We start from the raw sequence: 14,476 nt of genomic DNA, 5'->3' as shown, positions 1-14,476 counted from the left end.
TTTCACCTTTGTGCAGTTTTTCTCATTTTTACAAGAGAAGCTTGTACTAGTACCTTATCATCCCATCCTTCATTCCTTGCCTTTTTCTCATTATCAAAATTGTCTATTTCTAAAAACTCAATACTCATCATAAATATATCGTTACTTTAATATCAATATTTTTTTTTACGTCCGCCTATTCTGTGATATTCTCTTTTCAGCTTTCTTTTGAGTTCACTTAAATAGTCTGACTTCGCCTTGTTTCGAAATAACACGTTTCTTCTTCATTATTTAGCAGCTCCCATTGGTACCTTGTTTGATATGTATTTTATTTCTTTTTCAGCAGCTAGAATTAATGACCCGCAATTTAATATTACTTAGGATTAATCACCAAACGTTATCATAAAAAAAAATTTCAGTTTCTTTGTTTACTTATTGCAAGAAGCGTGTTTTAAACCTTCAAACCAGCGATTCTGTTACTGTAGTCTGCGTTCTTCTGCAGAATCGTAGAGATATTTCAGGATGTCCACGAATAGTTCTTATTAATATATAAAAACTGAAATAATTTACAGCACAAAAACGTCTGTAAATTTGGCGGGGGGCCTCGGTAAATTTTAAGCATAACAGCGATATTTAGGTCCCTGATGGTTGAGAACTACGGATTAAACGACAATATTTTGACTCTTTTGCATCTTCCATGCAATCAAAACATAAACTGTTATCATTTTATTGCAACTTTAAAAGTGCATGTAGATTAGTAATAACAACAGTAGCACTATTCAAACAGCTATGGACAGTGATATATGCGACGTAAAGATAAATATAAGTGGGGGTAACAAACTTATCAAGTTCCGAAACCTGACTGTATATATATCAAGAAAAATACAGGCATACATTGCCATCTAGTGAACGAAAAATGAACTAACAAAGAATAACGTATGCAATGTGTTCTGAAGGGGAAGAATTATTCTATCTTCTTTTTTTTTTTTTTTTCACACAGTATTTCACTTTTGGATATTTGGAGTAACATTGCAATTACGTAACTGAGCAACACACTTAATATGAAAACAAAAAGAAATTTAAAAACTATGTAGTTAAAATCTAAAATAAAATAAAAATAAAATAAATAAAAAAAAAAAGTCTTACAACAATAAAAAGTCCTACTAAAATACAATAATTTTTTGTTTATTATTATTATTTTTTTTTTTTTTTTTGCGAAAAGTTAGTTACCTCCTTCAGTTCATCTATTCCTTCTGGAATACTTAATCCAATAGGTTGTACTCTTATTTCCTATTTAAGAGTTCCTATTTAAGAGTGTGTTTTTTCAGTAACTCATATACATGCTATCCACCAACATGTATTGCAACACTTCGTCCCTGGGAAGTAATAATGATTATTTACAGTGGTCACATACAGGCAGATGGCGGTACCAGTTAAAAGATATAAAATACATTCATACTCACTGACAGGTAGATCGAATAGAATGGGCGAGAAAACGATCTGGATCTCTTCACAAGAAGTTAGATGGTATGTTGACCTCTTATTCATTCCATATTCATTTACAGGATAGTAGAACCGGTGGGACACCCTAAATCAATTGTTGAAAAGATCGTATCCAGTGAAATAAAGAAAATAACGCAACCATTCTCCTAAGCCAGGCATACCTCTATTAATGACCTTCAAAGCACGCCATTAGTTGAAATTGATAAGAAATAAATCATTAGCATTAGTAGAGGCATGCGACGCAAGAAAGCAAGCTTATGCAGCATCAGCCCAAAAAAAACCCCTCTCCCATTCGTTCCAAATGCCTGTCCAGCTCAGCCTTAAATTTATTTAGGCTATCAACTTCCACAACAAAAGATGAAAGTCTGTTCCACCAATCAACCACCCACTGGCTAAAGGCAAACTTCTGCACATCTGTATTCTACAACAGTCTTTCTTCAATTTGAATCTATGCCCCCTCAGGTTCTTAATCTGAGCAAGAGGAAGAAAAGCCTAGTAGCCTCCAAGATTAAGTCCCTGAAGGCTTCCCATTTAGAATTCAACGTTGGTAACATCATCAGATGATCCTACTGTACAGAATTTAAAAACTGTCTGAGACCCCTGTAGTCACTTTTGCGATAGCAAAAGCCCTTCCCTTTAGCCATGGTGGTAGTTACATTTTTAAGTAATTCCCATATCAGTACATTGTGATCACTGTCACTCAGCGATTCCTTTATCTGCAAATTCTCAATGCATGGATAATCACTGCTGATAATCAGATCAAGAGTATTACTCCCTCTGGTTGCCGCTCGAACATGCTGCTGTAGAAAACAGTCATCCAATAAATTCAAAAAAAGTCTGGCTAGTGTGCGAGTAACCAACCACAAGTTCCAGTCAATATCTGGAAAGTTAAAATCCCCCATTATGAGACATTCTGATTTACTGGCTCACTCTATTTCTCTGCACAATTGCTCATTATACTCGTCAGATTCATTAGGCCTGTAACACACACCTACTCTCATTTTCTCTTTCCCAGTGCTAATGTCACACCAAACACACTCAACATTGCATTGTCCACCAACATCAATTGAATGCACTTCCTTAGATTTTATGTGTTTCTTAACTAACACATAACCCTTCTTCCCTTCCTGTTCTGTCTATCCTTTCTGTACACATTGTACTCCCCAAATTCCAATTCTGCACTGCTTATATCTGTGTGACACCACGTCTCTGATGTCCCAACAATATCTGCTTTTGAAGTTTTGACTAGCACTTCAAGCTCATCAAATTTATTAACACCAATGTACACCAATTCCTAGCATTGGTGTACATGGAAGTATACATGCACCTGTTTCTACTCTTAGTTACCCTAACTAAGAGTAGAAACAGGTGCATTTATTTATTGTTCCACTATGACTCGTCATCCAGAATAAAGACCCTTAGATGTGTCAACCAAACAAAAAACTAACAGCTACAATCTGAAGAACAACTAATTATTAACTTAACTTGGATCTGACCACTGGCTTAAACTGGAGTCATTATCTGAACTTGACCACTCACACGGACGGGAGAACATGTCCCAGGAATGGCATACGAAGACCTGACAAAGACATTGTGCGGTTTGCTGCCGAAACATCATTACGATTTGAACCGGGTACCCTCACTCGGTTCACTTTCCTTCCCTTCCCTTGGCAGGGGGATGGTTACTCTATACCCTCCCCCCTGTCATCCCTATCTTCACCTGGCGAGGCATGGGCCTGCCCCACCGACTTTTGGGGTTATCTTCACTATTGACCCCATATTTCTGTCTTTCACCCCCCCCAGTCTTCAGTCGTCTCCCTTCCCTCTCTAGCTATTTTGCGACTAGCGTTTGACCCCTGTCAAAACTACACAAGCGACACACTAAAAAAAAAGAAAAAAAAAGGGAAAAAAAGGAAGAGGGAAAATTAAACTCTACCCCGCATAACTTTTGGCCTGACCCAATTTCTAGCGTTTCTTCCCCCCCCCCCCCTTTTTAGGTCCTAGCCACTGAAATCTCAGGAAATTAGGTGGCAGGACCTGCCAGAGTAAATCTCTAAAATACTGGTGTACCTGGTCTGCCTCCACGAAGTATAGTGTGGGCAACGGTGGGTCTCATTTGAGACCCAATGGCTAAAAGACCAGATGAACCACGGTACAAAACATTACACACCACAATATCCATACACTTTTAAACCTCTGGCCTCTACACTGTTCTGTATCACACCACAATGTATACTACGCGGAGATGGGGGAAACCCCTGGTGCCGTTAGACCCTAAACACACTATAACTCCTGGAAATCTCAATTACATTGCTTTCCATGCTGCTGCTCATTCCAATAGAAGTAGTACAAGAATCACTTTTGCCTCTACCTACGGCCAGTGTTAACATTTTAGTTTGTGTATCGCCTCAAGCTAGCAGTTTTCCGACCTACCTAACACTGTCTCGATAGCATCAGCAAATATTCTTGCACCCTTTCTATTTACGTGTACCCTATCCCTGTAGAAGCGGTCTCTTCTGTCAACAAGCACAGACCAGCCTGAAAAACATTCTACCCCTTGAGCCTTGCACAATCTCTCCAGGGCCGAATTGATCGACAAGGCTCTCATCATAGACTCCCTCCTATTATGTCTGGGCAAAATTGCAGACACTTTTGCATTCAACCCTAATACGCGACTCTTTATGTACATTGACCTGTACTTTTTGAGTAAATCTGCAGATCTCTTACTCTTAATGTCATTAATTCCAACGTGTACAATAATATGACCTTTTGTGCCTTTAAAGATGATATCTACTCTACAATGTCATCAACTTTTGCCCGTGGCAGACATACTCTGGTCCTGTTCCACCTATCCTTCTTGCATAGTATATTTTCCGTCTCCCTGAAAATAGAGTCACCAACAATAACTAGTTCCTTTGGGGCCATCGCATTCTGCCTTGGAGATTGCCTCTGTGTTGCCTGATGCAGAGGAGTCAGCTCTGCCGTTGAGCTGGGCAGCTGAGAGCTTGATGGGCCCCCTCATATTAATTTCTTCGAGGGTATTTACCATAAACTTCAAGCTCTTATAGTCGCCCATCAGAAAGCTGAGTTGGCGCCTAATTTCTTTCTAGGCATCTAGCGCGCGCACACACACACACACACACACACACACACACACATCCTCCTTGGCTAGATCATGTCCCGTTTTAGAAAGTTCAGCAAACTTTCTAAAACGTTCTTTCTAAAATGAAAGTTATTTCATGTTTCGCACATTTTTTGAGACTTTGATGCGTTGGAGAATCGCCCCCATCGTTCCCCCCCCCAATCACAGCACTCTCTCTCGCTAGTCTGTGATTTATGCATCGTAGCTCTAGTCTGGGTCATGATTTACGTTTAAATATAGTTTAATCAACAATGGAATTTAATAAGATTAATAAATATTTTGATTAATTGATAATACTATTCTAAACTAACAGATTCCTAATGCAGTGCTTCGTATTGCGTTATCTAGTTTTACGTTGTACATTACGCTATCAGTTCGAGATATATACGTTGCGCTATTTCTTATCGATTACAATATGGCGGCTAGTTGAACAATATTGGCGCCAACACCGGGAGTCGTAACTTCCAAAAATCACTAGTTAAATTCAAAATAAAAATCTAACGTAGGCTACTAAACCTATTTAATATCTTTGTAAAACACAATGTTGTATGTTAATTAAATATGTTAATAAAAATCAAATAAATAATAAAACAAACTTTCATATTATGGTTACTCGAGGACAACCCCATAAATCGAAGGGGTACTTTGGTGAGCTGACTGGAGACACAGGGGTGGATTTATGCACAGGCGTATGAGACGTTAGTTGAAGCCGCTCCATCAAGGAGGGGGAGCAGTTTTGATTCGGTGGGAGTGCCTCTGACAGCCTAAATCAGTCCTTGAAGAGACAAGCGACAAAACTGGGATAATTGTTGGACCAGCTTTCGTCAGAAAGACACTTCATAGAATGGGTTACCATGATTGTGCAGCTGCTCGTATGACGAAGTGGTCTCTCAGCAATGCACATCACTGGCTATAGTGGCACAGAAAACGAAAGCAGTGGACATAATAGTAGTGGCAGAACGTGGTGTGGAGTAGTGAATCACGTTACACTGTCCTAGCATCAGATGGATGCACCTGCGTTTAGCCCAAAGTATGGTTTCACCAAGATTGTATTACACTCCCCAACGAATATCAGTAGTAGTAGTGTGATGGTGCGGGCCTGATGTACATGTTTTGGACTTGATTCATTAGTTTTCATCGATGAAACCATGAATTTATACTATGATATTTTGAACAATTTTGCCTTAATTGTATTGTGGAAATTCTCTGGAGAGGAAAAGCCATATTTGTATCAGGTATGACAACGTTCTATGTCCAAAATATCGTCAATACAACAGTAGGCTGAGGAGAATAACGTGGTGAATGTACCAGTTTCACGCCTGACCCTAGATCTGAATCCAACTGAACACCTTTAGGATGTTTTTTTTTTTTAAATTATAATTGATAGATATAACATGACGTCAAATATCAAAAGGAGTCTGATATTTTTATGAAAGCCATCTGGCAAGCCTATGTGTGAAGGCTACGTGGGGTACATAATTAAATTACAAAAATTAGAAACACTAGACTCCAGGTAAATTTGCAAAATTTAATAGTTTATTGCCACCAAGAGTAGAAAGGTAGATTCACTAAATAAAATTTCATTGATGCCGACGTTTCGGAACTACTTTGGAATCCGTTACCAAGAGAAATTATGATATAAAAGCGACCGCACTCTTCTGAATCTAGACAAACTGAGGTTGCATCATGATATAAACAGAGTACACGCCCAGTATTCTTGGAACTGGATATGGTATCGAAAAATGACAATATTTATCACCTTCGGGTGATAAATATTAAAATGACATTATGTTGCTTCAACAAACCATATGAAATTATTTAGATGTTTCGAAAAATTTCTTTTAAAGTACAGTATCGAAAAATATAAAATTCTACATTTTGGGGAAGAGCAATCTGAGATTATCTAATCAATAGGGAAGCTGTAAGGTAGTTGATAACCAAAAAGACTTAGGAGTAACTGTATAAACCGACATTAAGTTCTCTTAACAGCGAAGATAGTCTACAAAATGACTTCACTTTTGGTAGCTGCAAAGTCTTCAAGACTAGATATCTGCATGGTGACTTGATTGAGATGTTTAAGACTGGTAAGGCTTTTTGAAATCTTATAGTAAATTAAATAATAGGGATTTTTTTTTTCTTTTTCTGAAGATGGCACAAACTAGAGGACATGCACTTAAAATAAGAAGAATAGTTGTGGATATAAGGCAGTTTTAATTCAACTGCTGGATAAAAAAAAAAAACTTCTTAATCTTTTAGAACTAAAAAAAACTTCTAAATCTTTTAGAACTTTTGGAGGAAATCTGGTGATTTTAAGGCCTTGCTAAATAAGCCAGGCTTCCTTGCATTAATTTTCCTTTATTACACCTTTATTTTATTTCCTTTATTAAATGGAAGACAATTTTCTGTACAGCAGTCAACGAAATCCAATTCAATAAAGTTTTCGTGGATCTAAATGTTTTTAAAAATTACTCCTCAGCTTTCAGAAGCTGATTGATATTTTTCATAAACGGAAATGCAACTGGAGCTGGGTAAGTTAATCTTAAATACCATTCAGGTGTTGGCACGATATCTGTAAACTGCCGCAAAGTTGCATTACCTGCTCAGGTAACGTGCGGAAATAGCTCGAATACTATGTCGGCGCCAGCGCTCATTCCTCCTTAGAATATAGACCCATTGGCGGGATTGGCTGCATTCCCCCGATCTCTAGTTCAAGATGTTCTTTGCAAATACTGTGTTATTACATACCTTCACTTCCGTTTGTAACAAAACGCGTTGGTATGCCAATTATCATTGATTTTTTTCAGAAAATTATAATTTTCTGTCTTTGTCAGAGATAATGAAGTTTTTAATGAACTTTAGGAGATTCAATTTGTCTTGAACGGAAGACAAGATTGGAATTGATAAAGATGGAACAATTATACAAAAGATGATGGTTTGTGATAACGAATATTAATCCAGGAAATTAACCCTCTTAAAACTACCTAGATGTCCATCTCCTGAAAGCATAAAATACATAACATCACCATCCTCTTAAATGGCCAACCCACCCAAAAAGTCGATCATCACAAGGATCTTACAGTCAACTGAAAAATAAATAAATAAGAGGACGTAGGTTTAGTTTTAATTTCTCTATATTGTTTAGTCCAGTCAGCCACATTTTGTCACTCCGTATATACGTACATATATTCGTAATGGTAAGTGTATCTCTTTACACCTACTGGTATATATTGTATGTCACAGAATAAAAGACAAAACAGCTATTGTATATATATATATATATATATATATAATTAATATTAAAATCAAATTAATACATATGCCAGTCGCATGGCAAAACTGTAGGGCGAAAAATTAACATAAAAATTAAATCAACGGGAGAGGGGGAAGTAGAGGTAACAAGACTGAAACTGTAGCCGAAAGTCTCCAAATAATTTAGAAGCTCATTTAAATCTAATTAATAATAAATCCATTTTAAATTTAAAACATAAAGCCAATTATATAATACTTTAGCGGCAGCCCCCCAAGTAAGGTACCAGTTCCGAGAAACGTGAAATATCACCAAAACGGGACTAAACGAACTACTAAAATAAAATAAAGTAACAAAATAATACTGATCATTATACAAATAAATCTTTATTTGTCCTACCAAATTTAAAATATAGGTGTACATTGGTAAGTGACAAATTCCCTTCACGGCAGAAAATGCCAGGGGATTACCATAAAATGCGAATAAAAGAATGTCTAAAATATACAAGAAAGGTTAAATATACACGAAAAGATGACATATAAACTACATTACTCTTCACTACATTTCTGTCTAGAGTCCTGGCAATTGTAATACAAAAGTTCATCTTAACATCACATCCACTGATCAACTTGTGCGAGATATACACTATTCAATTGCGTACACATAGTTCTTGACCGAAATTCACACAACTACTAGGCAACAGTAGCTTCAGCGAACCACACTGCGGTTTGTTTCCTATATTTCGGATCTTTTATGAGCCTTAGTAGGTCAATTCCAATATGTGTTAGGCACTGAATTGATTCTAACGCACTGGCGGGTATAAACCTGTCGGCCATCTTCAGTCTGTTGGACTTCATTCTCAAGGATTTTGTGCCTCTTAATGCAGATCGCGGGATGTGCCACTCACAAAGCTGCCAGAAGCATGGTGATGATATCGTGCCAGTCATCATTTTGATTGTGGTTATTAATCGTTTCCAGGCAGTGATGTCTGGTAAACGCTGCAGTTTAAGCTGTTCAGAGAACTGTGTGGTCCTTAACTGTTGCGGGAGGTGGTACTTATGGTTTGCCCACTTCAGCAGCCAGAATTCACTCGCATATATTCTCCTAATGTGGGTAGGGGTGGCTGACGCCCACAATTTGGCGCCATACAAAATGGCCAAATACACTGTGGTTTTAAATATCGTGCGGTTGTTTCAGTCTGTTTTACGTGCAAGAGGTGCTGTTTTGTTGCCCAACGTAAGTAGTTCATTTTCTTTACAATCAGGTCAATATGAGACTTGAACGTAAGTTTCGTATCAAATGTTACTCCGAGATCTCTATGCGTCTCAACAACTGGGATAGGTTTTCCATTAAGTTTCGGGTGTACGAGCGTAGGCGATTTTTTGAGCGAGTACACCATAAATGTTTTGCTGTTTATACTCAGGCACGACAACCAAGTCAGCAAAATTTGCAATAAATCGTTAATACAAATATTTATCATCGTATTTAGTGGTCAGGGGGCTTGAACTCCAGTCCACTCAAGGAACTGGCCCTTGACCACTCGGCTACGTCAGGCCTAAATGCCCCATATAATTGTCTTTATATAGGGTGTCCCAAAAATATTGGTACAAACGTTTAGGGGAGGTAGGTAACGTCTAAAGGAATGTGAATCGCATAGGAACCCATAACCGGAAACGTCACTGGAAAGTAGTAGCAGAGGCACAAGAAGCAGAAATGACACAAGATAGTAATTAGTGGAAAACATTTATTTGACATAATATTAACAATGGAGTACGAGATGGGTGCATTTCATGATATTACAACAGATGCTCGAAGGTTCCACCATGAGATGCAATGCATGCGTGACACCGACGCAGCATGGATTGGCGGACACGGTCGAACACACCTGGAGTTTCTTTGATAGTAGCAGCAGCGCAGACGAGTCTCGCCACGAGATCCATTTCCGTTTCCACAGGCGATTCATACACGATAGATTTGAGGGGCCCCCCTCACAGAAAGAAATCAAGGCTCGATAAATCAGGTGAGCGTGGGGGGCCAGGCAACGGGTCCACCACGGCTAATCCATCGACGCCCAAAACACCTGTTCAGGTGGGTCACGAACACACCTTCCATAATGGGCAGGTTCCCCGTCATGTTGAAACCAAATGTTACGTCTCACATTTGCTGGAACATCGTCAAGTAACCCTTGTAGAACTTGTTCAAGAAAGATCCGATATTTAGCGGAGTTCATGCGGGATGGTAACAGGTATGGGCCGACTAAGCAGTCACCGACCATACCTGCCCACACATTTATTGCGAATCGATGTCGTGCCGCATGGGGGCGCACACCGTGTGGGTTGTCGTGAGCCCACACATGAGCATTGTGCTGATTGAATAAGCCTTCCCGAGTGAAATAAGCCTTATCCGTGACCAAAACATAGACTGGAAAATTCAAGTCTTGAACACTTTCTTGGAGAAACCACTACGCAAAAGCTACACGTGCAGGATGATCCGGGGGGATCAGTAACTGAACCCTTTGGAGATGAAAGGGGTGTAAGGTTTGTTTTGTTTTAGGGTTTTATGGCGCATTAGCATCTAAGGCTATAATGCGCCAAGTCAAGGGGTGTAAGGAATCGTCGTGACAGACACGCTGTCCACTGCAACGAGACACTCCTAAGGCAGAGGCAACGGCACGTGTGCTGGTAGTAGGATTATTTTGGACGGCATTCAATACACTTTCTTCCATGGCGGGAGTTTGCGTCGAACATGGTCTGCCCACACTACTCCTGGTACCTCTAAGGTACCAGGAGTAGTGTGGGCTACTTCTGGTAGCCCACAAAATTAAATTAAATCAACAGGGGCACCCCCTGTTGATTTAATTTTTATGTTAATTTTTCGCTCTACAGTTTTGCCATGCTACTGGCATATTTATTATTGGGGCCTCCGTAGCCAGGTGAACAGGAGTAGCAGTACATTGCACACGCTTCTTGATTAGACCGGGGTTCGAGTTCGTGACTACAAAATACGGAGGATGCGGAAAGGTCAGGAAATGACCACCGCATATCCTCGGAGCAATATGACCTTAGTTGCTAATGCTCCAATTTTTTTTTATGAAAACCCCAAACACGAAAGGTATCAAAACCTATAGTACTTAGTACCGTGCATGGGTTGAAAGAGAAGTATGGGGGATTCCGGAAACTTTGCTCTAGAGACTAAACATGGGTTTCACCACTTCAAGCCTCCAATAAGCAAAGTGGTGGTATTTCACCGGTTGATGAAAGCCATCTACAACAACAACAGGCATATGTATTACATGTAATTTGATTATTTATTTTAATATTAATTATCTGTTATTTAATGGGCATCATCTGGGGGATGTGCATTTTGATGCCTCTAATGGTAGCTTTATATTTATTTATTTTGTTATTTCATTATATTTCATTCTAACTTTTTAAAGCTATTATTCAAATATATATATATATATTTTTTTTTTATTTTTTTTTTTTATTGTTGTTACCTTAATTTTTCCATACCCTTCTACTCCTGTTGACTGTGTTAGGGACCATTGTATCAAGAATAATAATATATTTTTTATAAAAATAATAAAAATCTCATAGCAATGTACGAGGTGTTTAAGTGAGGCGAACTGTAAGCCGCCATCCGCTTCCGCAGGCCTCCCACGAATATAAATTAGCGGACATAAAGAAATGTATATATTCAATTTTAAATTGAGTCAGGTGTTTCATTATGGACACATTGCACTTCATTTTTTAAATACTTGTATATTTAGTGCATTACGTACATCACAGAAAAAATGCCATATACTACACTGGTGTGCAAAAATTAAGGACCAGTTAGGTTTTCACCTGTAGCTTCTCATAGGAGTGGCCTGGATATGGGAAAAGCATACCAAAGGAACCTCGTGAGGTACAGAAGTGATGAAGGAAACAACACCGACACAACAACGGAAACAAAACGGTACAGAGGGACTTTATTCAAAAATGTCAATATAGCACTGGCTGCCATGATACAGATGCATCACTGCCAAAGATGGAACAAAGGGAAGAAGTTATCCTCAGTATGAGATATGGCCACCCCCTGTCGATGCAGGCTTTGCATCGCCTGTCCATACTTAGAACAATGTTGTTGATAAGTTCTTCCGGTAACGTCGTCCATTGCTCTGTCAGCGCCATCTTCAGCTGGTGAACATTTTCTGGTGGGTGTGGACGTGCCGCTAGCGTCTCCCCAGAGGGTTCCATAGTGTTCGATGGGATTCAGATCGGTAGAACTGGCAGGCCAATCCATACGAACAATGTCCTCACATTCCAAAAGCATGTGCAATGGGGTGTGGCGTTATCATCCATAAACACGAACTCGGTGCCAATGGCACCTCGGAACAGACGCACATGGGGAAGGATTATCTCAGTACAGTAGCGTGCACCGGTTACAATACCGCCTTCCAGTATCTGGAGTTGTGTACGTCCATCCAAGATGAGAACACCTCGACCGCCATATCGATCCCTTTTAATGATGTTTGTGGGGTGATACCGTGTGCCAACCTCTCGCCAGATTAGCTGACGTCTAGAATCGCTGCTGAGTCTGAATCTACTCTCATCAGCAAAGAGTACATTAAGTAACGATTTTGTGGTTGTAACCTTTAGAAACAGTGTTGGTCCTTAAGTTTTGCACACCACTGTATTTATGTTATTCAGTGAATGAGATGTTCAGCTAGGGGGAATGGAGTTAGTGTTTTGGAAAAATAAACCAAAGAGAAGATTGTGAAAGTCGTAATGAAGGGCGGCAGACTATAATAGTGAAACTTATGATGGATAGGGAGACCTATAATGTTATAATTGCATATGCACTGCAGTAAGGATTGAATGAGAGGAATAAAAAAAAAAAATTCTGTCAGCGTTTGATGAAGTACAGTAGAAGCTGTCTTATGAATGGGACTGGTAGTTGGTCGGTTAAAGCGCGGAATCACAAACAGTGTACCTACCTACCTTAAGAATTTTGTTTTCACTTAAAATATATACCTATACAATTTCTAGTTGCTAGTTGAAGTGGCTACAGGCAAGAGGGGAGGGGATGTTGTGTGATCACGAGTTCCATTTAGACGGCTGACAAAATATCATTACAAAATTCAGCAATTGTCTGAACACAAGTCTTTTTCCTGATTTGGCAGTTTTAACTTCACTTATTTATTTATATTCTAAAATTTACAGGTTGTAATAATATTGTGCTGCAAAATAACTATTAGGAAAAGCATTTTTATTGTTAATTAACGAAACCTTAATTACCTTACCATTAAGGTAATTAAATTACCTTAATGATAGCATTACTTTTATAAAAAGAAAAAAAAAAATAAAACTAAACTTTATTGTTTGCGTATGTAGAATATAGATTAAATACATAAATGTTGAAATCATTTCATTCTCATTTATTTTATATTGAAAAGGTGACATTTTGTGGAGTTGCTGAAATTGAGCAGACATTTGTAAGATAGAGCCACGAGCTCTTAATTCGAATTTACGGTGAAAACAATTCTTGTTGTAACATCGAAAGTTTGTAAAGTGGAAGATTACTATACTCATTTTAGGGGTTCATGAAGTTTCCCTCTTATTAAAGCATATGCCTAACCATCGAACACTGTAGTGATCGAGGATCGGGCATAAAGTAGAGAAAAAATAATACGACAATCTTTGCTCCACTTCGTATCAGTTTCTGTTGATATTTTAATGTACTTGAAAAATGACCCTCTTTGCCATTTTGTTACTCCATACCGAAAATAATCTAGTTATTGTAGTGTCTGCAAGCCCAATTTTTTCATTTATCTCTTACTTGGCAAATCTTTTCTCCTAAACCCTGCCTCTTGCAATGTCTGTATGCATAACAATTTTTATGTATAAATGAAAATTTCGTATTTGTTTTTGCTAAGCGTTATTAGGCAAAATAAACGACTAAAGACTTACGAAGGTGTATCTTCATCGGAATCATGTAGATTCTGCATGGTAGTCATGTAGACGAAAAAGCTTGGCAAGCAGTGACCCATAGTTTTGTGGGTTAGTTGCTTGAGACACCTGTCTGTTGTATCTTTGAGTTCATCTATAAAAGAAAGTAAGATAAAAGAACAGCGTCACCATTGTATAAATAGATAATACTGAAATATTATTATCTAATTCAAGAATATAATAATTTTTTCTAAGTGTACACATTAATGTGTAAGTCCAATGGATTTCAAAAAAAAAAAAAGTATCATCCTGTCCATATTAAATTCGTTGAGGTCATTTCCGTGCGGTATTTACAATTCTACCTTCTGAAGCTTATTTATACCTCTATGCTACTGTCGCTCTATTTGTAAGCAACATTTTAAATTAAATGAGCTTATTCGTTAGATTACAAAATAAAACCCTTATCAGAATCGATTACTGTAAATAAAACAAAAAAGGAAATAATTGAAAAGTTAAAAATCTTCAATAATCTATATATTTCTTCTTTAAAAAAATTAAACCAAAAATTCAACAAATCAAAAACATCAGCTTTACGTGGCGACATATCTGTAATTGTGCGTAGAGTGTTTGAATGCCTCCCAGAACATGCTGTATTTTACAGCAATATGATTGGGC

At 38.2% G+C, this 14,476-nt stretch overlaps 1 protein-coding gene across 1 annotated transcript in view; it reads right to left on the bottom strand.

Annotated features, from left to right (window-relative positions):
* LOC150086745 (uncharacterized) overlaps positions 1 to 13,869 on the bottom strand; it is a 31,251-nt gene extending 17,382 nt beyond the window's left edge. The window contains exon 1 of the mRNA XM_090372242.1: positions 13,823 to 13,869. Within this exon, the coding sequence (XP_090228368.1) occupies positions 13,823 to 13,869 (47 nt within the window). The remainder of the gene's footprint in view (positions 1 to 13,822) is intronic.
* Positions 13,870 to 14,476: the final 607 nt, after the last annotated feature.

Source organism: Mastigoproctus giganteus, chromosome 4, assembly GCF_048544385.1.
Source record: "Mastigoproctus giganteus isolate SK-2022 chromosome 4, ASM4854438v1, whole genome shotgun sequence".
Lineage (NCBI taxonomy): Eukaryota > Metazoa > Arthropoda > Arachnida > Uropygi > Thelyphonidae > Mastigoproctus > Mastigoproctus giganteus.
The sequence above is the reverse complement of the archived record's forward strand: the minus strand, read 5'-3'. Positions and strand labels throughout refer to the sequence as shown.